This window comes from Grammomys surdaster, unplaced genomic scaffold, assembly GCF_004785775.1.
Source record: "Grammomys surdaster isolate TR1022 unplaced genomic scaffold, NIH_TR_1.0 133, whole genome shotgun sequence".
Taxonomy (NCBI): domain Eukaryota; kingdom Metazoa; phylum Chordata; class Mammalia; order Rodentia; family Muridae; genus Grammomys; species Grammomys surdaster.
In genome coordinates, this window is record NW_021604591.1 from 12,886,288 (window position 1) to 12,912,492 (window position 26,205).

The 26,205-nt window shown below is 42.2% G+C and overlaps 1 protein-coding gene across 1 annotated transcript in view; it reads left to right on the plus strand.

The window, feature by feature from the left end:
• Nucleotides 1-26,205, plus strand: part of Dnah6 (dynein axonemal heavy chain 6) — a 206,444-nt gene that overhangs the window by 108,094 nt on the left and 72,145 nt on the right. Inside the window, exons 37-46 of the mRNA XM_028762489.1 lie at nt 1,568-1,789; nt 2,798-2,945; nt 5,175-5,332; nt 8,084-8,215; nt 9,140-9,311; nt 10,856-11,002; nt 12,266-12,339; nt 14,945-15,099; nt 20,528-20,759; nt 24,405-24,557. Coding sequence (XP_028618322.1) covers nt 1,568-1,789; nt 2,798-2,945; nt 5,175-5,332; nt 8,084-8,215; nt 9,140-9,311; nt 10,856-11,002; nt 12,266-12,339; nt 14,945-15,099; nt 20,528-20,759; nt 24,405-24,557 — 1,593 coding nt within the window. The remainder of the gene's footprint in view (nt 1-1,567; nt 1,790-2,797; nt 2,946-5,174; nt 5,333-8,083; nt 8,216-9,139; nt 9,312-10,855; nt 11,003-12,265; nt 12,340-14,944; nt 15,100-20,527; nt 20,760-24,404; nt 24,558-26,205) is intronic.

The window sequence follows — 26,205 nt, forward strand, 5'->3', positions numbered from 1 at the left end:
TTTTTATTTATGTGCACAAGTGTTTAGCCTGGATGTATGTATGCCCACCACATGTGTGCAATGCCCACAGAGGCCAGAGGAGAGAGTGGGAAACACAAGAATTGGAGTTACAGTTCATTGTGAGCCACTATGTGGGTGCTGGAAACTGAACCCAGATCCTCTACAAGAGCAGCAAGTGCTCTTCTGAGCTGTCTCTCCAGCCCTGGTCTGTTTTATTTTATAAAATAAATATAGTGCCTTAGTGCCCAGTCTTCACCTGGACTCAGGAACTACTATTTAAAGAGGAGAAGAAGTTAAGACAAGTGAAGTCAAGGTTTTAAAACCTCCCATCACTATTTCTTCCTAACCAGAAGCTCCCTGGATTGTCTCATGGAAGTAAGAGAGCAGGTGCTTGTATCTTAAATGAAAACAGATTAAGGAGTGACTCAGGTAACAGGAATAATGATTTAACAACAGACCTGACACTAAAATGCAGTAAAAGCGATACCATCTTTTAATTTCACCCCATAATGAGGTACAGGAAGAACAGGTGTTAGGATATTGTGATAGATGTGAGGGTTATTAAAGCTAAAGAAAGCTATAATGAATAAGTAATGGGTGAAATCATAAGAAGATGGAGAAAGACAAAAACACAAAATCCAATTGAGCAAAATAAAAATTAAAAAAAAAAAAGAAGTCTGTTACAGGGCTGGGAAACGAACTCAAAGGTAGAATGCCTGGAAGAGAGAGAAAAGTGGAGAGAAAGGAAGGAGAGGAGGTGGGAGGGAGGAAGAAAGGAAGGCAAGATGGAGAAAAGAGAAGGAAAGAAAGTGAAGATTGAGAAAATAAAAGACAAGTGAAGTTAAGGTTTTAAAACCTCCTGTCACTATTTCTTCCTAACCGGAAGCTCCCTGGATTGTCTCGTGAAGGTGAAAGAGCAGGTGCTTGTATCTTAGATGAAAACAGATTCAAGAGTGCCTCTGTGGGATTCAAGTCAGTGAGACTGGCCTGTCTCCCCTCCCTGCTGAGCAGGGTGGCCAGGGCCACCTCTCCCTGGAGTTTCTCAGTCAGCAGTATGGCTGCACGCTGGGTCTTCTCCCTGCACATGTCAGATTTTAATGTCCAGGCTTGGGCTGGTGCACATACAGACAAGGAAGCACACACACATCAAAATGAATAAAATAAATATGTAAGCAAAATAAATCTCCATCCAAAACTCTGTAAGCTAGAGACAGGAGGATCTCTGGGCTTACTAGCCACCAGCCTAGTTCCATGTTCAGTAAGACTCCATCTCAAATGAATAAGGCAGAGAATGATAGAGTAAGACACCCCAATGTCCCTGACCTGCCTCTACACTCACCCACATCATGTGAGCGAGCACACACACACACACACACATGAGTGCATCATCACTGCAGTTAAATCAAAAAGTAAGCAATTAGCCTCTGATACTTGAACAAATTCTTCTTAAAAAGAAAAAAGAAAAACATGAAATTCAACTCTGTTCATGTTCTCTGCCTTGGATTTTGTGAATGCATCTATTTCTGTGAGTCAATGCTGCCCACTGACATTTGGCCTTATACTTCAGCTTCCCAGTTCTGGAGATCTGTGGAGCATTCACGTAGACTTTGACACCAAACGCCTGGACCCCTGGGAACGAATCATACCCACTTTCAAGTACAGCAGGGAGGTCCCATTCTTTGAGATGCTTGTCCCTACAACAGACACGGTGCGCTATGGGTATCTAATGGAAAAGCTGCTGGCAGTCAGGCATTCGGTGTTGTTTACCGGAACAACTGGAGTCGGCAAGGTAGGAAAAGTATCCGATAAGAAGTGCTGTCGAATTGAGGGCACTGTGGAGTTAGAGTCCTCAGCTTCATAAATAACACATTGTTTCCCGGGGTGGGGAGAAGAATTTATTTGTTTGTCTGTGTGTTTGTTTGTTTTTTAGATTGTATCACTTTTTCAGAAGAATTTAACTCTGCAGAATCCATACTGACTCTGAGATTTCCCCCAAAGTTTCTAACAGTTTCTAAATGTATCCTCAGGTTGGTCTTACAGACCGAGCTTGGAGTTTAGGGTGTTTTCGTTCTTCTGCAGTAGCCACTTGTGGTCTGGGTAGAAACTGCCCAGGGCAGCTGTATTCCTCAAGAACTGTAGGTGACAGTCATTCTGTCCTCTTTCCTATTGACTTTTAACTGACACAGCCACAACTTCAGAGTCGTTATAATTTGTGAAGGAGGGGAGGAGAAGAAAATGTTTAGGGGAGTCTGCACAAACCAGGATTCACTGTTTATCTTTATACTGTCTCTGAGAAATATGGGCCTCCGAGATGTCTCAGCAAGTAAAGGGGCTTGCTGCCAAGCCTGGCTCCATGAGTTCAGTCCTCAGGACTCATATGAGAGAGAACTAATTTCAGTACGTTGTCTTCTAACCTCCACAAATGTGCATCATGACACACAGGCACCCATACACGTGCATGATCACACACACACACATGTAAATTTTTAAATTTTTCAAAAAAAAAAGAAATGTGAGTCTACCTCATCATCCAATCTGACTGGATACTAACAGATAAATTTGGTATGACACTAAGACTTTTTTTCTGAGTTAGACCTGATTCTAATATTTCTTTAGTTCTGGTAAATATATCTGAAAATCAATGTCCACAGTGAAACAATAACAGTTTCATTTAGATACACCCTTGCTTCTTCTATACTGTGTCTCATTCATGGGGCTGGGTGGTGACCAGTATAGGCTACTGAAAATGTATCACACTGAATATGAAATCAATTAATATGCTCTTTTTTATTCAAAGTCTGTTATTGCAAAAGGACTGCTGAATAGAATTCAAGAATCAGCTGGCTATGTCCCTGTTTATCTAAATTTTTCTGCCCAAACTTCATCTGCAAGGACACAAGAGATCATTGAGTCAAAACTGGAACGAAAGAGAAAAAATATTCTAGGTGAGAGTCGTTGTCATGGCTTTATTCTGCACACTCATTAAGCCAGTTGCATACAAAGAGAGCAAGCTGAAGAAACCAACTCGCCTTGCAGCAACCCATTCCTGTAGCAACCAGTCTAGTCCTCTGGGGAAAGCACTGATATCTCCTGCAGGTCGTAAACATCACTCGGAGAGCCATGCCTCAGCACGAGTTTGTGCAGAATGGAGTGAGGGGATTGTGCTAATGGTCACTTTTCTCATCTAGATATCTCGACATGAACTGCAAGCCAGTTCTTCCTCCCACCACAATGTCAGCTGCTCTTCTCATAGCTGAGAAAGGCAATTTAAAGGAGGAATTTGTTTTGGCTTAGTTTAAGGGAGAAGGCTGATCTTAGCAGGGAAAGTGTGGCGGCAGGAGCAAGCAGGTGGTCACACCACACCTGCCTTCAAGGCAGATGAATGCTGCTGCTCAGCTTGCTTTCTCCTTTTTATTTAGTTTTTCTTTTTTATTCATTCTGGGATCCCATGGGATTGTGCCCACCACATTCGGGGTTAATCTTCCCTTCCCCCATCGAACCTCTCTGGAAACATTCTCACAGGTACACCTGGAAGTGTGCCTCCTGGGTGACTCCAAGTGGAGTCAAGATGGACACTAGCCCTGACAGCCACCTTCAGCCCAGATCATCTGCAGTCTCGGAGACTTCATGCCCCCTCTTCTCTCCATCCACGGTTCTCAAACCTCAACTGATTTCCGTTTGTTTAAACTGACAAATGTCTTCATATGTGGCACGTGGAGTTTCTGGGTTGAGTTGAAAGTAGCACGAGACTAGGTTTGTCTTCAGGTGGTGTTTTCAACCAAGTTTTAGCATCTCCTTCTCTTTCCCTTATTAGCTAGTTGTGTTGTTGTTGTTGTTGTTGTTGTAAGTGTAATTTTCCTGTCACCTTTTGATATTTTAAATACGCAAAACATCAACCCCAAGCGTAATTAAAAGTCAGCCCTTGTCTCTGTTGTAAGTCAGATTTGCAGCCCCGGGTACTGACATGGAGAATGGCATGTAGTGATGCTAGCCCTCTCTTCCTGTAAAGGTCCTGATGTGTAGGGGCAGGAGAAAATAGGATAGATTAATGTTCCATCCCTCACTGGCATTTACATTGTCTCTATGTGCAGCTCTGGCACTGGATTACTGTCCATGTTCTCTGGGAGGCAGCCTTGCAGAAGCAAGCTCTTCTGAAGATCCCTAAAAGAGCAGTTCACTGGTCAGGTTTCAGCCTCCCTACTGGAAAGCTGCCTGATGTAGATCTCCAGATCACAGAATCCACTTCTTCCCAATCTCCAGTGATATAAGTTCAACCTCTATGCTGGGCTTCACTTAGCAGAGCCTGCAGCCCTCCAGTGGGCACCTGACAGAGCTCAGCTGCTTTCCACATTGTCCACCATGTGCTGACCTCCATGTACTAACAATGGGGTTACCAACTGCCTCACTGTCTCCTCCGGCTTCCCTTTTTCTTGCTCAGTTAAACACAGGGCAGCAGATGCCAGTCTGTTTTTTTGGCATGAGCTCCAAATTGTTATGAGTGATTCTCTTAGGTCTTTTTCCCACTTGGATCTTGATACATGGCTTCTCTGGGCCAGGAGATAAAGTGGAACCCTGAATTAGCTTCAGCTGCCTTGGAATCCCTCCACCTCAACCACAGGGCTAGAGCTACTTTCTGAAGCCCAGGAGGCCAGAGTGGGGAACCCACCACCTGTGCTTCCTTCCTACTGTCTGGGATTTTCCGTTGATGAGATTCGGATGGTTTCAAATATCAAAGCCTGATCTGTGTGGAGGTGATGAGGCGGAGTTCATTAATTGAAACCTTTGGTGTTCCTCTACTTCCTTCTATAGATAACCCCCTTCTTCCTCCACATTCAAACACTCGGGCCACACATCTGGTCAGGGAAGGGGGAGAGGCTAAGACCTGGAAAGGTCCAGACCCCACTGGGGAACTAACATCATCAAGTGTTTCTGAGTCTAAAAGTGAGATGACAAAGTGAAAACCTTGGTCAAGTCTGTATCTCCCAGCAGAGGGTGGATGGGCAGATCCCTCATGACCCCAAATGCCTCAGTGCCCCCCCCCAATACCATTACACCAAGGATTAACCTTCAACATGAACTTTTGTGGGGACAAATCATTTTTAAGCCACAACAGCAAACAGTCTTATGTTTTCTAAGGACAAATTGTAATTCTTTTAAAATTCTTTGTCTTCCAGGAGCGCCAGGAAATAAACAAGTGGTGATTTTTGTTGATGATCTGAATATGCCCCGGCTGGACCGCTATGGCTCCCAACCACCAATCGAACTGCTTCGGCAGTATCAAGATTTTGGTGGATTCTATGATAGAAACAAACTCTTTTGGAAAGAAATACAGGTTAATTTTAGATTTCACATCAATTGATGGAAGATCATTTCCATCTTTGGAAATACTACAAATACTACAGACTGGGTAGCTTCAGCTAGTTTTTCATAATTCTAAAGGCTAGAGTTCAAGATGATGGAGTGTGCAGCATCCACTCCTCTAAGACGTCTCTCCATGACTTGTAGATGCCCTTCTTCTCCTCGTGCCCCTATGCGGGGTTGTCACTGTTTTCTATTGCTCATAACAGTTACACAGGATGGATAAGTCATAAAGAGATTTACTGTGGATTGTAGTTTTGGTCCAAGGGCAAGAGACCACATGTGGTCCTGCTTCATCATTGGGACAGTCAAGTGGTAGGTGACAATGGAAAGATATAAACAAGCATCTCTTCAACCCAGACAGGGAACCACTGGTAGGCCAAAATAAAGATACCAGCAAAATCCAACCTGGTAAACCAATGAGTTTATTGGGCTTGTTCACACATATAGATGTGAATAAAGGGTTACTTACAGGAACATGGATAACTCAAAGGCAGCTGCAGCGCTGGATATGGTGGCGCATGCCTTTAATCCCACCACTTGGGAGGCAGAAACAAGTGGATCCCTACGACCAGGCTGGTTTATATCACAAGTTCTAGGGCAGCCAGGGTCACAGAGTGAAACCCTATCTCAAAAAGAAAAGAGGGAAGCAGATGTCTCACCCAAAGCCCACCCACCCCCAAACTCAGCATGGGTGACAACTCACAAAAACTGGATCAGGAGTTTGTTGTACAACTTGCAGGCAGATCAAGAGATGCAGAGAGTCTCCTTTCTCAGTAGTCCCTACTACCTATATAATCTTGGAGAGCCAGGAACCTTGTAAATCTAGTACATTTCTGAGACTTCCTGGAACCTGTGAGTTGTTTACATCTTGATATTAGCAAGCTTCCTTTTACAACTTTCTAAGAAGCAGAGGGAAATGCTACACAACAGGAAGGCTGGAGAAACATGAGGAGTACCACTCTGATAACCTTAGCTAGTCCGAATAATTTCCTAAAGCTAACATCTCAAAACAGCAATGTTGGATTAAACTTCTCCCCTCTACATGCCCCTTAACAGGGATTAAACCTGTGATAAGTTATGGAGGAGGCAAACCATACCCAAGCCACGACAACTGGTTTTCTTCTTATTGAGGTACCACTCATATTATATTAGGAGTCACCCTAAAGACATCATTTTACATTAATCACCTCTCCAAATACCCTGTCTCCAAAAGCAATCAATTTTTATCACAAATTAGGACTTTGACACATTATTTCTGGGTAAATTCCGTCTATGAAGCATTTCGGTGCTTCTTACCTGTACTTCAGTTCATTCCATCTACATTGAGTTCTTGTCATGCTCCTTCAGGAGACGAGTGGCCAATGAGACAGTCCTTGCCTCCCAGGGAGCTCAGTTTTGGAGAGTAGATAGATATTTGCAGTGAAAGACGATGAGTAGGAAAGACAGAGAGAATTCAGGATTGAGGCGGGGTTAAGGCTGAGAGAAGCCGGTGTTTGGGAGACTAGACTGTAAGGACAGAGCAGAGGGAGTGAATACTTTAACATCATAGACAAGGAGTCCGAAACACCCTAATCCTGTGAAACGTGGCTCTAGAACAGCAAGAGAAACAGAACTCACATCTCAGAGGGCTGTGAGTTCATGATAAAGAAAAAATGTGGGTTTGTCCTCTCAGTGTTAGGGAGTCTCTGAAACAAGTGTTCTAGAAAGATCTATTTGGCTGTAGAAAAGGAATAGACCAGAGAGGAGGCAGGAATAGAGACTCCAAAGCCCCTAAGAGGAGAAAAGAGAGCCTCATTGTGGTAACATGTGCAACTAACAAGGCATCATCAGGACTCAAGAGTCTGGGGAAGAATAGGGACCCTGCATGAACTGCCTGCTCTGATTCTCTCCTGAAAGGGGATATGTCTGCAGTAAGCCATTTTACCCATGGTAAGGACAAATTGCACCAAGCACTGTCACATCATTTAACTCTCCCAGTATCCCTACAGAACAGTGTTATTGGCTCAAAGACAAATAGACACAGGCCAAATGCTAGAATTCCTTTTGAATGTATGGGCCATCCATTGTAAATATTGTCCTGTTCACTTACTTATTTTCATTTCCACAGTCGTTGTCTGAAGCCAGCCCCCCTTCCCCCCGGCCTCTCCTGAAGCCAATAATTTATACCTCATATGGATATCAGTCAGATTAAACTAACACATTTAACTGATCTCTAGATACACTGAGCCTGCTCCCTGACCTGCAGACAGCATGAGTGACCTTTTAATCTCTATTGTTTGTCTTTAAACATTTATTTTTAATTGTGTGCCTAATCTGGGGGTGCACATGTCCTTATGGAGTCCAAAAGAAGGTGTCTGGTCCCTGGGAGCTACAGGCAAGTTTGTGTTACCTAATGTGGGTGCTGAAAAGGAAACTGCAACCACAAACCAGTATCCTGCAAGAGCAGAGCATATTCTTAAACACTGAGCCATCTTGCCAGCCTCCAGAGTGGTTTAAAAAATACAGCCCCGACATAAAATACAGCCCTGACATTGCTAACTGAGTAATCAAGACCTTGGTTTTTCATCATGAAATAAGGGTGTGACCTTGGAGATTCATGGGGTTGCAATGCTGGCTCATAATAGGTCCTCCAAAGAGTGTTGTTTCTGAGTTCTGATATTAGGGAGAGCAGACCTTATCTTTTTATCTGCAGGATAACCCAAATTGCTTTCCCTCCACACAGGATGTAACAATTGTATCCGCATGTGCACCTCCAGGAGGGGGTCGCAATCCTGTGACACCCCGCTTCATCCGACACTTCAGCATGCTGTGCCTCCCCATGCCTTCAGAGCACAGCTTGAAGCAGATTTTTCAGGTAAGTGTGGATTCTAATTTAAACAAGATGGGGCAAAGAAAACACAGACAAAGGATCTCATAGTCAAAATAGTCCACTGGATTTCTAAGGACCCCTTTCACTTCTTTTCTAAGCAGGAAGCATGTGACCATAGGCACCCAGAGAGCAGCTGGGTGGTATATGCATTATTGACTCATTTATCTGTGGTCTCCTAGCTGGAGCATTTAGGAATGCAGACAGTTTATACATGCCATTAACTCCTAAAGAAGGCAGATCTTTTCCCCTGTCCAGCCCTTACCTCTATGCATATTTTAGACATGACTGCCAGGTCCGGGTCCCCTGTTTAAAGCACACAACACTCCACCCAGCTCCAGTTCAACACACCTCAAACAGACTTCATCGACTCTCCCACCATCACTGTGAACAATGAGCCATCTTTCTCCCACCTGAATTTACCTCCCTGAGGGACCACTTCCTCATCTTTTAAACGGAAAACACATTGTTGCCTTAATCTAGAAGCACTCATCAGAGCATCCTATGATGAGAAGCGTTACTCTGAAAAGGATAACAGCAAGACATGGGTCAGTAGAGCATGCCATCTCTAGTCACCCAAAGTGGGGTCTTGGAGGAGGCTACAAATTGACAAAGAGGGAAGAGAACCCAGGAACGGAGAGTTCTTGAGTGAACACAGTCACAGAGACAGAAAATAGGAAGTTCATGGGAAGTCACAGACCAGCTATGAATTTCACTCAGCCAACCCAATAACCACAAATCACAGTAAAGAGCCTGTTCTTGAGAGTATATTCTGAAATGAACAAGGGCTTGATGCACAGGTACCTTTGTCTTGGAATTTAGCCTTCTTCTATTGCACTTGGAAAACAGTATCAAAAATTTGAAAGACAAATATTGGGTTAAAAAATCTCTCCATTATGTTTCTGGTTCTAGGCCATCTTGAATGGCTTCCTGGCTGACTTCACAGAAGCGGTAAAGCAAACTTCATCAAATATTGTAGAAGCTGCAGTTGAGATTTATAACAGGATGAGTGTCGATCTCCTGCCAACCCCAGCCAAGTCCCATTACGTCTTTAACCTAAGAGACTTATCCAAGTGTGTGCAAGGTAGTGTCCTCAGTCTTGCTTCTGCATTTCCATTGCCCTCCACCAAATCTCTTAGAATCATGTGCACCAAGGTGTCTATGACTCGACTGGACAACTCCAAGCATGATGGTTAATCTCAGTTGTCCACATGACGAGATCTAGAATCACCCAGGAGAGGCATGGTTAATTGAGTTGGGAAGACCTGCCCACTGTGGGTGTCACTATTCCCTATGTTTGAGATCCAGACTATGTAAGAAGAAGGAAGTGAGCTGAGCATATTCTGTTTCTCAACTTTGCTGTTCCTACTGCCTGACTGTAGGTATGCTGTGCATAGCCACCCCCACTCCCAACCCCCATTTTCCTACTCATATGACCTCCCTGGAAAGATGGACTGGAACTGTAAGGAAATTCTGTGAGAAAAATCTTCCTTCTTCCTAAGTTGCTTTTGTCGGGGTATTTTATCACAGCAACAGAAAAGTAACTGGGACTTAGAACATAACTTATTCAAGTCTTCTTACAGCCCTACCTCACGCTGAACTCCAGAACCTTCTCAAATCTCCAACCCCATCCCACTCCTCCCTTCCAGCTAAGGTTGAGGAATAGAAGCAAGCAGACCAGAGATGCTGCATCTCCCAAAGCTCCCAGACAACCTGCCTTTTCCTATCCTGATCTGAACTGCCCCTGTACAGAGTTCCACCTCCACCTGCCTCATCTGAGATTCAGTTTACAATTCCCACACTGCTTTTATACTTTATCCCCTTCCATTAGATCATCCCCGGCATCATTTTTACAAATCCAATAATAGATTCCACCTTTAAAAATTAATTCCTCTTTTTTTCTAGAAAGACTCCTGTTTACAAAAAAAAAAAAAAAAAAAAACAGCCTCTCTCCTTGATGCCTTTAGTGCAAGCTCTCCTGTTCCCTACTCCCCATGGCTATTGTCACTCCATTGGCATTGATAGCTGCTCTTCCTCCCTACCTTAAAATCACAGCCTGGACACTGTACTCAGTCAACTTTTTGTTCAACCTCAGTCAGTCCTCTGTCCCAGACAGCAGCCTCTCCTCTGAGCATGACTCCCACATTCTACACTCTTCTCTATGTCCTCACTCAGCTGCTCAACTGGACTTCTGAAACTTGCAGATTGAAAGTAGGTTCTTAGCCAGCTACAGTGAGGCACACCTTTAATTCCAGCACTCAGGAGGCAGAGGCAGGCAGGTCTCTGTGAGTTCTAGGCCAGCCTGGTCTACATAGTGTCTTCGAGGATAGCCAGAGATACATAGTGATATCTTAAAAAAAAAAATAGAGTCTTGCTCCATCCCTCTACCACTGGTCACAGGTTTCCCTGCCTTAGAAGGGACCATCATTAACTCTTCTGGTTATGAGCCTTGACCTCCACCCACTCCATGAACAATTCCCCCCTCAAAATATATCTCAAACCTAACCACTTCTTTCCATCCCAAGTTGGACTTATGTGTTTTCTACTTTATTAAAGTGTTATAAGAGATTCCATAAATTTTTTCTCTTCTTTTCCCTTTTCTTAAAAAAAAAAAAAAAACACACACAGGTATCCTCCAGTGTGATCCAGGAACAATAAGAGAAGAACTTCAGATATTTAGACTGTTTTGCCATGAATGTCAAAGAGTGTTCCATGATCGCCTGATCAATAATGAAGACAAACACTACTTCCATGTCATTTTGACAGAAATGGCCAGTAAATATCTTTATTTAGCTGGGTTATCTTTTTAATTTTTTATAAATCAGAAAAACAATTTGGTCTCCATAAAAGGGAACTGAAAATGAGTTTATAAGGTTTAGGCATTCATAAGTAAAATTTTTGATAAGCCAAACATATATAAATATTATGAAGATGAATTACTAAAATAAAGGTCTGATAGTCTTAATCAGGTATAAAATTAGAAGTAGACACTGGAAAGTGGACAAATGAAATTTTGTCTAGTTAAGAAGCCAGGCTAACATGTTTCCTTTCTTATAAGGAATAGAGTGAGAGATGGAGAATATTGATGAATGATATGACAACCGAGAGAAGCATAGGGAGGAAGCAGTCTGAAATGACGTGGAAGGGAACAAGAGAAGTTCGTGGGTGAACAGAAAGACAAATGCCACATGCCTTCTGTCATAGAAGATCTAGGTTTGTGTGTGTGTGTGTGTGTGTTGTGTGTGTGTGTGTGTGTGTTTATAAGCACACCCATGTAATACATATGTCACACATACATGACATAATGGAGAATCCAGGGGTAACTATATATAGTTATAGTCATATGCAGACTCATGTGATGTGGTGTGATGTGTGTGTGTGTGTGTGTGTGTGTGTGTGTGTGTGCACGTGCATGTCACACATGTGTGGCATCATGGGGAATCTAGGCATATATACAGACCCATGGTTATATACAGAGGTCACACATACATGACATGGACACAGATAGGTCTAGTTAGGGGACAGAGGCTTAGTAGGAAAGGGAGAAGGGAGACAAAGGAGGGAAAATCAATACAAAAATAATGATCTACATCTACCAAGATGGCATAGCGAAACCCACTATTTTAAATGTTAATTTAAAAGCATATTTTTATCTGGGTGTAGTATTTCATTTCCGAAATCCCAGCACCGAGGAGGCTTCAGCAAGAGGATTGCATTAAGTTTGAGGCCAGCTTGGCATGAGACTCTGTCTCAAAAAAGAAAATTATGCATTTACTTTTTTAAAAAGAAAAAGAAATGATGATAATTCTAAAATGTTTCTTTTTATTAAATAATTATTCAATATTTACTATTTAACCAAAACTTTTAATATTTACTAAATAATGAAATCTGGGAACTTTTCCACCCAACTGAAGAGGCATGTTGTTGACATGGCTGTCTCTCAGCTTTCATATCAATGCAGATGTGAGTCTGCAGATCTCATTAGAATGCTACGTTCAAGCTGATCCCCATAGTAACGTTGCTTTTGTGTTTTAACAGACAAGCACTTTGGAATTGCAATTGACCTGGAATACTTTTTAAACAAGCCCATCATATTTGGGGATTTCATTAAGGTGAGTGGTCTGCTGTCTGACTGTACTTAAAGGTATTTGCTGTTTTGCAAATCAGATTCATCTGCACAAGGATTTTGCATTTGTTAAGATTAAACATCTAAGCCAAGTGTAGACAAGCTCCAGTCCCATGGGCCAAATCTGCCTGCTGCCTAGTTCTTATGAATATGCTTTATCCAACACAGCTCACTCTTTTGTGTGCAGCTCCACGGCCACCTTTGCCCAATGATAGCAGAGTACAGTAGCAGAGGCAGAGACAGGGTGCTCTGCAACACCAAATATTGTTTACTACCTGGTCTTTTGCAGGAAAAGTTACACTTGTTTTGGCGATAGTGCAAACCACAATTATCAGAAGGAGGCAAAGAGGCTTAGTTCCTTTACTTGGGCCGAAATTCCTGTGATACCTAGCTGTGCAATCCTCGATCAAATGCTTTCTGTCATGGGAGCTTAATAGTCAAACAAGCTGTCCTCTTCATTTCAAGAAAACTCTAATCAGTAGCAAAACATTCTTATATTTAACTATCTTTCATATCATTGTAAGTTTCTCTTCCATCCTTCCAAAAGCATCAACACACGGGCCTAATTTTACCCTCTGAACAAATCCTGGAGCAGATCTTCCAAACCCCACTTAGTTAGGGTTTTACTGCTGTGAACAGACACCATGACCAAGACAATCCTTGTAAGGACAGCATTTAATTGGGGCTGGCTTACAGATTCAGAGGTTCAGTCCATTATCATCAAGGAGGGAACATGGCAGCATCCAGGCAGGCACGGTGCAGGAGGAACTGAGAGTTTAACATCCTCATCTGAAGGCTGCTAGCAGAATAGTGGCTTCCAGGCAGCTAGGACTAAGATATTATAGTCCACAAACACTGTGACACACCTACTCCAACAAGGCCACATCTCCTAATAGTGCCACTCCCTGGCCCAAGCATACACAAACCATCACACCACCTATACAGCAGGTTGCCATCTGCTTCCACCAAACTGACTTGTACTTGGGGAATATGTTCTCGGTCTCAAAGCCAAGGGCCACACCCATTTCATTTGACTCACACACAGAGCAAAGGTACAAAGCTGCCTGCCTACCAAAGCTAATGATCTGCTAATAAATTAACTGGTCCTTCTGTAAGCTATATGCAGGACCTCACTCCAGATGAGTATTACCACCTGACATGGAGGGAGGGAGGATAGTTTATTTGTGTGAAATATACCTATTTAAAGTTATCATTAAAAATGAAGGTCCAGCAGCCATAGATGCCTAAGCAAGTCCTGTACAAGGTTAAAGCTGTCAGTATTCAGGTGGGATAGAAGCCCAGGAGCTCATACCCTGGCTAAGGGGCTACAGGCAAGTGGTGGCTGATGGCAGAGGGGAAGTCAGTTTAATTCAAGGATGTGGCCCTGAAAGCTGGTTGCCCATGAATGCTCCTCTGGGCAGACCTACACTCATGAACATACAGGCCATACTGATTGTACTCCATGGTTGTAAAACTTAATCAATTAATTAATTCTTTAAAAAAAAATCAGACAACATGAATTAGAAAGGGGTAATAGAGGAAGGTCTTAGAGGAGTTGAGGAAAAGATGGATATAATCTAGATTTATTATATCCATGTTTGATATTAACAACAATTTTTAAAAGAAAAGAAAGACTAGGTCAAACACAACAAAGTAAGTAAAAATGAATAAAGCATGAGAGTTTGTTTTCACAAATTATATTTGCTATGTGTTTTTAATGATAGTATTATCAAATAAAAGAGTAAAGAAAGGCCTGGAGAGACGGTTTAGTCAGTAAAGTGCTTCCCCAACAAGCATGAAGACATAGGTCTTAATTAGACACAGGGTCTTACTGCTGTGAACAGACACCATGACCAAAGCAACTCATATAAGGACAACACTAAATTGATGCTGGCTTACAGGTTCACAGGTTCAGTCCACTATCATCAAAACAAGAGCATGGCAACATCCAGGCAGGCATGATGCAGGAGGAGTTGAGAGTTCTTCATCTTCATTTGCAGGCCACTAGGAGACAATTAACTCCCACATGGTTAGGATGAGGGTCTTAAAGCCCATGCGCACAGTGACATACACACATCCTCCAACAAGGCCACACCTCCAAACAGTGCCACTCCCTGGGCCAATCTACCACAACCTAAGTTCAAATCCCCAGAACTCCATGTAAAAAGCCAGATGCAGTAGCATACACATAGCTAGCACATTCCTAGCAATAGTGATATGAGAGCCAGAGATTGGGGTATCCCTGGAAACTACAAGCCAGCTATGCTGGCCTATTTTGCAAAATTCTGGGCCAATAAGACAGAAATTAGAAAGCTTCCAAGGACAAACATAATCCAAAGTTGTCCTCTGACTTCCACAATAGAATATCCGAAACTTCACACACACAGAGCACACAGCACAGCACATACACACAAAAAAATTAAATGATTTCAAACTCCTTTCTGCATGAATTTTATTGCAAAAAATCATTGACATTACAACCTACCACTGGGAAAGGTGAAGTGAAATAATTTTCCAGATTGTCTGTGTGTGCCGTATGTCTATAGAAGGCAACTGACCCAACTTGGTGTGTTCCCACAATCGCCTTACAGTTTGGAGCAGATAAGTCTGACCGCATCTACGATGATTTGCCTGACATTGAGAAAATCGAGAATGTTCTGCAGGACTATCTCGATGACTATAACCTGACCAACCCTAAGGAAGTGAAGCTGGTGTTCTTCCAGGATGCTATAGAGCATGTGTCAAGGTACAGTGCCTCAGGCTCCCAGGTATCCTTGACCTAATCTGTCCTTCAGTAAAAGATAAAGCTTTAGATGCATTAGGTGAGTTAAAGGCCCATAGAAATACACGAGGTGGACTACAAGATATTTTATAAGGTTGTTAAAAGATTTTATTTATTTACTTGTGTGTGTGTGTGTGTGTGTGTGTGTGCACGCACATGTTTGTGTGGTGGGGTAGGTGTACCTGAGGTAGCCAGAAAAGGATGTTAGATCCCCAGGAGCTGGAGATTCAAGCAGTTGTGAACTGCCTGATGTGGGTATTGGATCAAAACCCAGGTCCTCTGGGAGAGCAGTACATGCTCTTAATCACTGAGCCATCTCTCTAGCCCTAAAATAAATATGTTTCTATATTTATTATAAAATAAATAGGTTATTATTGCTAAATATCGAAATATTAGACTTACTTATGTGTATAGGGTGTTGTCTACATATATCTATGTGCACCATGTGCATATCTGATACCCTGGGTGTTGAAAAGAGGGTGTTGGAGCCCCTGGAATTGTTATAAACCCCCAAGAGGATGCTAAGAACAAACCCTGAGTTCTCTGCAAGAGCAACAAGTGTTCTTAGCCACTAAGCTATTTCTTTAGATCCTATGATTGCAAAGCATTAATCAATTTTGTTTGTCTTTATTCTTGTTGTAAATAGTATTTGAAGTGGTTTAAGAGATACATTGGAAACCGGGCAGTGGTGGCGCATGCCTTTAATCCTAGCACTTGGGAGGCAGAGGCAGGCGGATTTCTGAGTTCGAGGCCAGCCTGGTCTACAGAGTGAGTTCCAGGACAGCCAGGACTACACAGAGAAACCCTGTCTCGAAAAACCAAAAAAAAAAAAAAAGAGAGAGATACATTGGGGCTAATTACACGTGTGCCTACAAAGAGAGCTCAAGGTTATAGTAAATATCGTTGAACCCTGATGATAGATCTGTCTCCTTAGAAGTGTGACTCCTGACCACTTACAGCTCTCGTGGAGGGACATTCCTCACATGTGGCCACTGAGCCTGAATATCTTCAGTACTTGAGATACACACCACTTTATAGAGTAGCTCATGTCGTTTTAGACCATTCTGATCTGAGTGTTTCAATGACCTTTCCAGGTGAGCCAGCATTTGCTTCCTGGGACTTCTGGTGTCAAGTCCCTCTTAGGAAGCAGAAACAATACTGGGACTCAGTAAGCATGTAAAGCCATGGTGCGTGGCAACATGTAATGGTCACGATCCCCTTAGCTCTGTATCCCAGTCTCTGTGAACACGGCTCAGAGAACTTTCTGCCTGGCTGTTTACACACACACCGATTGGCTTTATTTCACCATTGTTTTTCATGGTAATAGGCTGCTTTCTTGGGGTGCTTCTTGTAGTTTCATCAGACAGTACCTGGAGTGCCTGGCACATCCCTGTCCTCAGAAACTCTCTCCACATGCCTCTGTGTGACAGCACTAAGGATGTTTGGGCTTCACCAAATGATGACGCTGGCATCAACAAGAAGAAGATAAGTCAAATGGCCATATAACTTAGCTATTCCATCATTTCTATTCTTTCTGTCAAAGCAGCCCTCAGGCACACCCAGGCTCATATGAAAAGAACAGTGCTCTAGCCCTTTATGGGATCACAGAACAAACTGGACCAGAAACAATACTGCAGCCCACTCATAGACGATGCCATGGAAAAATGAGGCACACTCTTCTGTCTTCTTGCTACTGAATGGCAGGCTTAGGAATCATATTCAAACCTTAGCCTCTAATTCCACTGCAGGTCTCCCAAACCAGAACAGGCCAAGTTTTTCATAAAAGCTATGAAAGTGCTTTAAAATTATTCTCGTGCTTCTCTTAGCTTTATCCTAATCAGGCATAGCTCTCCTGAACCATGCCAGTACAATGGTTATAACCCCAGCACTTGGGAGAGTGAGGCAGGATTGCTACATGTTTGAGATTAGCTTGAGTTCTTATTTTTTTATTATTCTTTTTTTTTCAAATCGTAATTTTTACTTATTCACACAGGGGTTATAAACACAAAAAAGGCAGGATGTGGGGAAGGGGATGACACCAGAGCATGGATGTTCAGGGGGAATACATATATCTTTCAGAACAGGGTATCGGCTGTGTGAAGTTTCAGGGGACAGGTCACTATGACTCTGCCTATGATTCACTTGTCCTTATCTAAGTTGGTACTATCTGCCAAGGCTACCTATTTACAAGGTCTATGACTACTCAGGCTGGTAAATTTCCCCAAAAGCTGCCTGTTTACAATAGCTTATAGCCATCTGTTTCAATGTTTTTCCACAGAGACCCAAGACTTGTCATACATGTATGGCAGTCCTATTGCTGATTTTAGGCCTATGGCTGATTTTAGGCCTTCAGTGTGTAAGCAGGGTTGCCCCTGACATCTCTGCCCTTCTCTAAGTATAGAAGGGCTGTGGCAATTCTAATCTTGCTAAGGCAGGGATAGAGGCCTGACCTCCAGTAATTGAAGGGGACTTTGTAATTAGCCTGAGTTCTTATACCAAGACTTGTCTCAGATCCCTCTCCTCTAAAAATTTATCCTGGATCTTTCGTATTAATTATTAAAAGAGAATTTCCAGCCTTCAATATGCTTAGCTTTATAAATTTCTAATATTGCACCTTGAAAACAATATCCATATATGGTGACATTTTTAAATCAGTTTGAAATATTAGTGTGGGTGGGATGTCCCTTGATCTACAACTGTAGCAAGAATTTCACAGCTTTCAGGGTTTATTCTCATGTTGGCCACGTTTTAGTGCTGGTTCTTGTTCAGACTGACAACCCCAAGGAGTTTTTCACATAAATAAAGTCTCCCATGGTTTCTACATTTCTGCTCTTATCTCAAATTTAAGAAGTCATGTTTGCCACAGCCTGCATAATAAGATGACCATTTGTCTGTCACTGGGTTGTCAAGATACTGCTTGGTCTCCGTCTGTTCTTACCAACATACTCACATGCTATATCTGAATGACTTTCATTCCCATACAGAAACTTCATTTAAAACACTGATGATAATAATTTTTAAAGAAATTATTTATACATTTCCTGTTTCATTTGTAAGAATTTGTCGACACCATCTCTCTCTGGGGAGGTCTAGTGATCATTGATATCAATATTCAGATGTGAACTGCAGGATATTACTCTGTCTCATACATTCCTCTTGACTTCTTGGGCCTTTTTTTCTAATTTAAATTTTTTTAAATTTCTCTTTTCTTCTTCTGTATATCTTCATACTCAGTTAGGAAAGTTTTACAGATTGTCTCTGATCCACAATGACATTTTTCTTTCCTTCAGTTTCTCACCATTGTCTTGTGAAATGACACCTTGAGGCCTGTTTGTATGGCCATCTCATGTTGATTCATTTCTATAGGGGAAATCTCTCATTCCTGCTTTAGATGTTCATGAAATTTTTAAGTTGTGTCAAAAGTTTAGATCTCAAAAATAGAAGTAGATGTGATTCCAACCCTTAAATTGTGTGTGTGTGTGTGTGTGTGTGTGTGTGTGTGTGTGTAGGTCAGAGGACAACTTACAAGAGTCAGTTCTTTCATGTAAAAGTAACTTTTATTTATCAGATGTAATTGTTATCTTGGAGGCTTATTGCTGAATAAGCTTACCCTTTCTAGCTCTTTCTGAGCTCTGACTGGCTGGTTCAACTCAGTTATTTTCTCCAAGATGACTGATTCAATATGTCTTTTCTGCTTCTCACTGACTTGCTCTGCTTGGCCTCAAATTAACTCTGGCAATTTGTTCTAATCTTCTGGCTCCTTCTCATTCTCTGGCTTCAACTGCCTTTGCTGACCTGCACTGCATGAACTGCACAGACTGAACTGATTCAACTGAACTCCACTCTGAACTCACTGAACTGGCTCAACACTGATCCACCGAACTCAACTGCCATACTGACCTCTCTCCCTGTGATGCTCTTTGCTCTTGAGAGTGGGACGTATTCTGTCTCTAACTCATTCTGTCAAATCTTTCTCTGACTCATCGCTTTGTCTGCCCCTCAATTAGACATCATTGTTTGGAATTAAAGGATTCCAGCCAAAGGGATTAAAGGTTTGTACTAAAGCCATATCTATAGTCAAGCCAGATTACACAGACATAGAAGGTCTTTGGATAGGATCAGAGCAGCCATGTTGAAATTTCACTAAATTTTCATTCTACAGTGTAGGTCCTGGGACTTGAACTCAGATCTTCAAGCTTGGCAGCAAGTGCCTTAAGCCATTGAAATCAGCCTTTCTTGTTTTTCCGTCTGTAGTTGCTGTCATGTGGCCTTTAAAATTGTATTTGCTCCCCATGGCTTATCCTCCTTTGCTTTCCTCTTCCTCATCCTCTCTCTCTCTCTCTCTCTCTCTCTCTCTCACACACACACACACACACACACACACACACATTCTGAGCATTCTTTGAACATGTCTTCTACCTCACCTGCTTCAATTCCCATGATACCCTATGCGAGACATTCAGCATCAGCTGATCTTCACCAGTTAGTGGTCACATTTATCCATATCTCTCTATTTTTTTCTGAACTCAAATTCTATATAACCACTGCACTGTTTTAAGTCCTTACTAAAGTGAATCAGCAAGTGTCTTACTTACTGTTGAATAGGTGTGACCAGACATTACAACCAAGGCAACTTATAAAAGGTGTTTAGTGAGGGCTTACTGCTTCAGAGGGTTAGAGTCCATGACCATCATGGCAGGGAGAATGGGAGCAGGCAGGCATACTGCTGGAGTGGTGGCTGAGAGATTATAGGTAATCCACAGACACAAGGAGGGTGGAGACTAACTGGAAATGGTGTGGGATTTTAAAGCATCAAATCCTGAGCCCAGTGACACGCCTCTCCCAGCACAGCCACACCTATTATTTTTCTCCAAACAGTCCCACCAATCATTCAAATATATGAGCCCATGGAAGATATTCATACTCAAATCACCACAAGTTTCTAAAATACTGTTGCTCTCATATAGTGACTGGCCCCACTGACCTCCCAACCCCTACTCCCCTTCAGAACCACAGTATCTTTTTCAACATCCAGTGATTTTTGTGCATACTTGTCCTAGGTGGAGATTTGGGATTAGCTGGTATATAAATTTGTACCTGAGATCAGTCAGGGTCCCTGTCAAAACCCTTTACGAATAAACAAAAGAGAAAAGAAATCTTTTATTTTAAATTTGCACACCTAAGACACAAAGCCACCAGCCCGTGGTGAAGCAGAGGAGAGACGGAGAAAGGAGCCATGGCATTCACCCAGCCATGATTTGCCTGAGATAGACTGCTTCTCCTTTGCAGTACCTTGCTCTGCTGGCCACAGCCATCCCACTGTAGCAGGTCCTCTCAGCAGAAGACAAGCCTGTGAACATGAGCTCAATCTTCCTCCCTTTGCTTCCTGCAGAATTGCACGGATGATCCGCCAGGAAAGGGGCAACGCGCTGCTGGTTGGTGTAGGAGGCACAGGAAAGCAGTCCCTCACGAGACTCGCAGCTCACATTTGTGGTTACAAGTGTTTGCAGATTGAACTTAGCCGAGGGTATAATTATGACAGTTTCCACGAAGACCTGAGGAAGCTGTACAAGATGGCTGGTGTGGAAGACAAAAATATGGTTTTCCTTTTCACAGACACACAGGTACATATTCAAACAGTGAGCACATGGGGTTACACCCCACTGTGAGCACATAAAATGCACTGTGAACACATGGGGTTAAAATATACTGTGATTTGAGGGTGAGTAAATTATAGAGAATCATTGTCTCTGCTAACAGATTCCCTGCCCTTATACAAGACCTTTATGGCCCAGTGTTCTGTTTTTTTGGTTTTTGTTTTTGTTTTGTTTTGCTTTACCAAGTTTCTTCCTTTAAATTCAAAGTATTTGTGGTAAGAATTAAAAGAGAGCTATTCTTTGGGGAAAGACATAGATAGTGGAAAGTTATTGTCCTAGTTTCATTTCTGATGCTGTAATCAAATAGCCTGGAAAAAACACAGCTTAGGGGAGACGGCTTAATTTAGCTTGCAGTTTCTGGTTACAGTCCATCATAGTACAGAAGTCACGGTGGGAGGATCTTAAACTATCTGGACAGATCACACCCACAATGGACAACAAAAGGAAGTAAATTCAAGCTTATTCACTTTCTTGCTCGAACTCTGATCTTTTCTCCATTCTCACACAGTTCAGGACTCACTTACTAGAGAATGATGCTGCCTACAGTGGGCTGGGCCACCCGCATCAATTAATTAACTTATGACAGTTCCCAACATGCTCACAACCCAAGCAATCTCTCACCGAGACTCTCTTCCCAGGTGATTCTAGGTTGTGTCAAATTGACACTTAAGGCTGAATAACACAGTAATAAACTCGTTATTTGAAAATATGTAAAGAAACTTTCTATGTAAAATTATTGCACTCAAGGCTAAGAGTTAAGTTTCAGGTCAAATTAACTCTAGAACTCAGTAGCATTCAGTGGCCAATATGAGAGATTTTAAATTCTGTAGCAGAAGGCTTTCATACACGTGCACACACGCACACACACTAATGAATTCATTAAAATGTAATAAAAATGTTAAATCTCTATTTAGGAACAATAAGCTGAGTGTAAATACAAAATTTTTTAGAGGAAAACTTAGTTTATTTAAAGATAAGAAATATCAACATTAACGGTGGTAGAGAAAATGATTTCTTTTTAAATGTATTGCTCATGGAATTATAGGAAACATATTTTTCTTCTCTTTGTAGATGGAATTAAAACAGAATTTAAAAAATAAAAAACAAGAGAGAATATCATACAATGTATATGATTATATACTCCCTCCCTCAATTCAGCCCAAGTTTATGCTCTTCTCCTTACCAACCTCAATTCTGATACTCCTTTTTTGAGGGGGGGATATTTTATTTACACTTCAGATGTTCTCCCCTTACCCCATTTCCCCCCTCCCACCCAGGAGCCCTATTCCACCCCTCTTCTCCTGCTTCTATGAGGCTGTGCTCCTACCTACCCCCCCACTCCCACCTCCCCATCCTCGAATTCACACACACACACACACACACACACACACACACACACACGGCGTCCAGCCTTCATGGGACCAAGGATCTCCTCTCCCACCTATATCTGACAGGACCATCCTCCCTTGGATATATAGCTGGAGCCATGGGTCCCTCCCTAAGTGCTCCCAGGCTGGTGGTTTAGACCCTGGGGACTCTGGTTGGTAAATACAAATTTTAGTTAGAAAACCTTAGAAACAATCGAAACTAGTTTAGCTGAAAGTTTAGGAAGAAGGATAATAATAAAGCACCAAGGCAAGTGAGACGAGGAAACGTAAGATTTAAGTACAAAACCACGAAAGACAAAGTCAGCATTTGTTATGAGGGAAAATCTACAGAGTTCTGAATACCAAAAGACTTGACAGAAACAAGACAATACATATTTCTAATATTTTTACTAATTATAAGAGAAGAGGCCCATTTCATAATGTACAAATTACCTATCAAGTTTAAAAGAAAATCTCAAGATGTACATGGTTGCAAAGTCTAAACAGACTCTTTTACCAGAAATTATTCATTTTATTCTTTGAGAATTGCATCCACTTACATTGTCCTCCAACTCCCCCAGGACCTCTGTCACACGTTCCCCTCCCAACTTCAAATCCTCCTTTTGTCTCTTTTTTGTTTGTTTGTTTGTTTGTTTGGTTGGTTGGTTGGTTTTTGTTTTGGTTTGTTTTGGTTTGTTTTGGTTTGTTTTGGTTTTGGTTTTTTGAAACAGGGTTTCTCTGTGTAGCCCGGGCTGTCCTGGAACTCACTCTGTAGAGCAGGCTGGCCTCGAACTCAGAAATCTGCCTGTCTCTGCCTCCCAAGTGCTGGGATTAAAGGCATGAGCCACGACTGCCCGGCTTTGTCTCTAATTATAACCCACTGAGTCCATTCAGTGTTGCTTGCCTACACATGCACAAGTAGGTGTAGGGCCATCTACTGAATCATGGGCAACCTACTAGGGGCTATCCCTTGGGAAAAAGCTGACTCCCCCAATCTCATGGGCAAACAAAGATCAATAGCTTTATAGCAAGGGTGTGGCTTCATGGGACCCCCATCCATGCTGGAACATTGACTGGCTTGAGCATGTGCAGGACTTGTACAGCTAGCCACAGCTGCTGTGAGTCATGAGTACAGAGCCACGTCATGTCTGGAAGACACTGTTTTGTGGTAGTTCCCCCTCCACACCCAAGACAGAAGTCAATGTGACTAAATTCACCCTTGCTTCAAAAAGCAAAGATAGGACAACTGAATTCTCCAAAAGGAAGCACTTATAAAACCCAAAGCAATAAAAGGAAATGTTAAACATTACTAAAGTCATACTTGACCTAAAATGAGAAGTAGTTGATATTCATGTACTTTAAATGTTAATCTCACTCCTAGGAATTTGGTCCATGAAAATAATTTGCTCTCAGCTAAGAAGCAAAGCTTTAGGCCTAAAGATGGATTGATAATAGAAACTAAATTGTCAAACATTTGTGCCCATGGAAATGGAAGGCACTTTGTCTACATAGTATATTGTTTTCCCATATGATGACTACTCTACAAAAGTGTGGTTTAATATTTACAATAAAATTATCACAGAATGGAGCAGACTATAAGATACTTCTACATAAAATTTTGATGGGTAAGATGTGCAAGTAAGTTTTAACTGTCAAATTAACACAATCTAGAATCACCCAAAAAAGACAGTTGTAATCGAGCAATTATCAGAACAGATCGTCCTGCGAGCATGTCTGTGAGGGATTGTCTTAATTGTTAACTGATGTGAAAGGACCCATCCCACGGTGGGCAGCACCATTCCCTAGGCAGAGTGTCTCAAACAGTAGACAAGACTGAGGAAACCATCTGAGCATAAGCAAACAAGCAGCAAATGTAAGTTTATTTCTCTCTGCTTTTGACTGCAGACATTATGTAACTAGCTGCTTTGAGTTCCTGCCCTGACTGCAACCGGGAATTGTACTTCAAATAAGCCCTTTTTTCTAATATCACCTTTGGTCCAGGGTGTTTTAATCACAGCATAAGCAATGAAGGGGAAGAACAGATGCAAATGCCCTTTAAGAGAGAAAACAACAGAGGAAACTCAATAAAATCACTGTGTTGGGACTTAGGATGCTATCTATGGTTTAAGTATCTTTTAAAGGTGGAACCAAACCAGCACCTTAAGTTTTGAAGTGAATACTTGATAACTTCATGTAATGACTGTAGCTTGGTAGACTTATGAAGGCCACTTTATTTTTCCTATAGATCGTTGTCGAAGAGTTCCTAGAAGATATAAACAACATTCTAAATTCAGGTGAAGTGCCTAATTTATTTGAAAAGGACGAGCTGGAGCAGGTTTTAGCAGCCACCCGGCCAAAAGCAAAGGAAGCTGGAATCTCTGAGGGGAACAGAGATGAGGTAGCGCATTCCAGAGTTATTATGCGACTTTCTAAGCAAAGATGGCCTTAGTCCTTTTGTTCAGTAGACACAGTTCCCCTATAGAGTCCATGGGTAGATTTTTTTTATGTGATTTTCTTTGTAATTCTATTTATTTTATTTTCTGTGTTTAAAGTGTTTGTTCACTATACTTTCAAAAATGTCCATGGAAACAGAAATCCCCTTGCCCATGCAGAGATTACAGTCATAGCCAGATCCCCTTCTTCTTTGAGCCTGTACTTGTTAGAATCCCCTGCAGCATCTCTCCTGAGGAAGGCTGCAGATACAAGCCTAATGCTTTTTATACTCTTGCCTGGCAGCAAGGTCCTGGACAATGAAAACAGAAATGTGCTTTCTCTCTCTGTCGAACAATACAGCTGATACCCACCTCCATTTCTCCAGCATGGTGATTCACGTCAGCTGTTTTCCTTCTCTCTGCACCTCCTTCCACTCTGAGGCTACTATCGTGGGATAGTTAATGTGTCCCCTGTGAGAACTGCCCTGGCCCAGAGATGATAATAAGTACAGTCATCTACTTTAGCTACCTTATGCCAGAGAGGACTCATTAGGGAGGCGTGGAACCTCAGGAGGCCAAAGAAAGAGAAGCAGCCCGACTCCTCAGAATGAATGTGCAAGCACACTGACCCAGTCCTGTTCTGTGAAAATGATCTGACCAGAAGTAATTTTAGGAAGGAAAAGATTTATTTGGCTGACAATTCCAGATTACAGTCCCTGATAGCAAGGCGGTCAGGGCAGGAATTGAAGCAGGCCATCTCACGTCACAGTCAAGAGCAGATGGAAAACAAAAACAACCTAGCTGCCTGCAAGTATCTGCTCTGCTCTCACATATAGTTTAGTGTCCAGTCCATAGAATGGTGCCTCCCACCGTGGGCTGGGTCTTCCTACATCAATGAACAATCAAGACAATCCCCCACAGTCATGCCTGATGTGGATAATCCCTTGTTGAGACTCTTTTCAGGTTATTCCAGGTTATGTCAAGTTGATTACTAAAACCAACCATCACATACATTGTGGGAATTAACAGCCAAGGGATACTAGACCTCTACTGTACCATTCCTGTTATACCAGTGAGCCAATGGCCAATCACTGTGCCCTGCTAACAGCCACCAGCCACAAAGCAATGTATCCTCCTTGGCAGAAACAGCTGAAATAAGGTGTAATATCCAAAACAAAGCTCTCCAGAGCCACACCACTTCTTTCAGGTTTTCCAACTACAAAGATAAGTGCCAGGACCCTGCCCCTTACTCCTGACTGTTCTCTGTCCTAAAACAAACCTTTGAAGGTCCACTTTATTCAAGCAGTCTCTTTGAAGTCATATACAGCGCTCAGATTGCAGTGGAAACTGCAAAATGTCTTTTTCTTTCTTTGAGATTGACTACAGGGTCTCACACATGGTAGATAAGTCATCCATCATTGATCTTCAGGTACTCCATTTTATTGTTTAAGACAAGGTCTCACTAAATCTCCCAGTGTGGCATTAAACTTACTCTGTAGTTCAAAACCTTCAATCCTCCTGCCTCTGCCTCCTGAGTAACTGGAATTACAGAACTGTGCCACTACCAGGTCTGCCTCTAGCTGTCATTTTTGGTACTTTCAGATTGCATGAGTG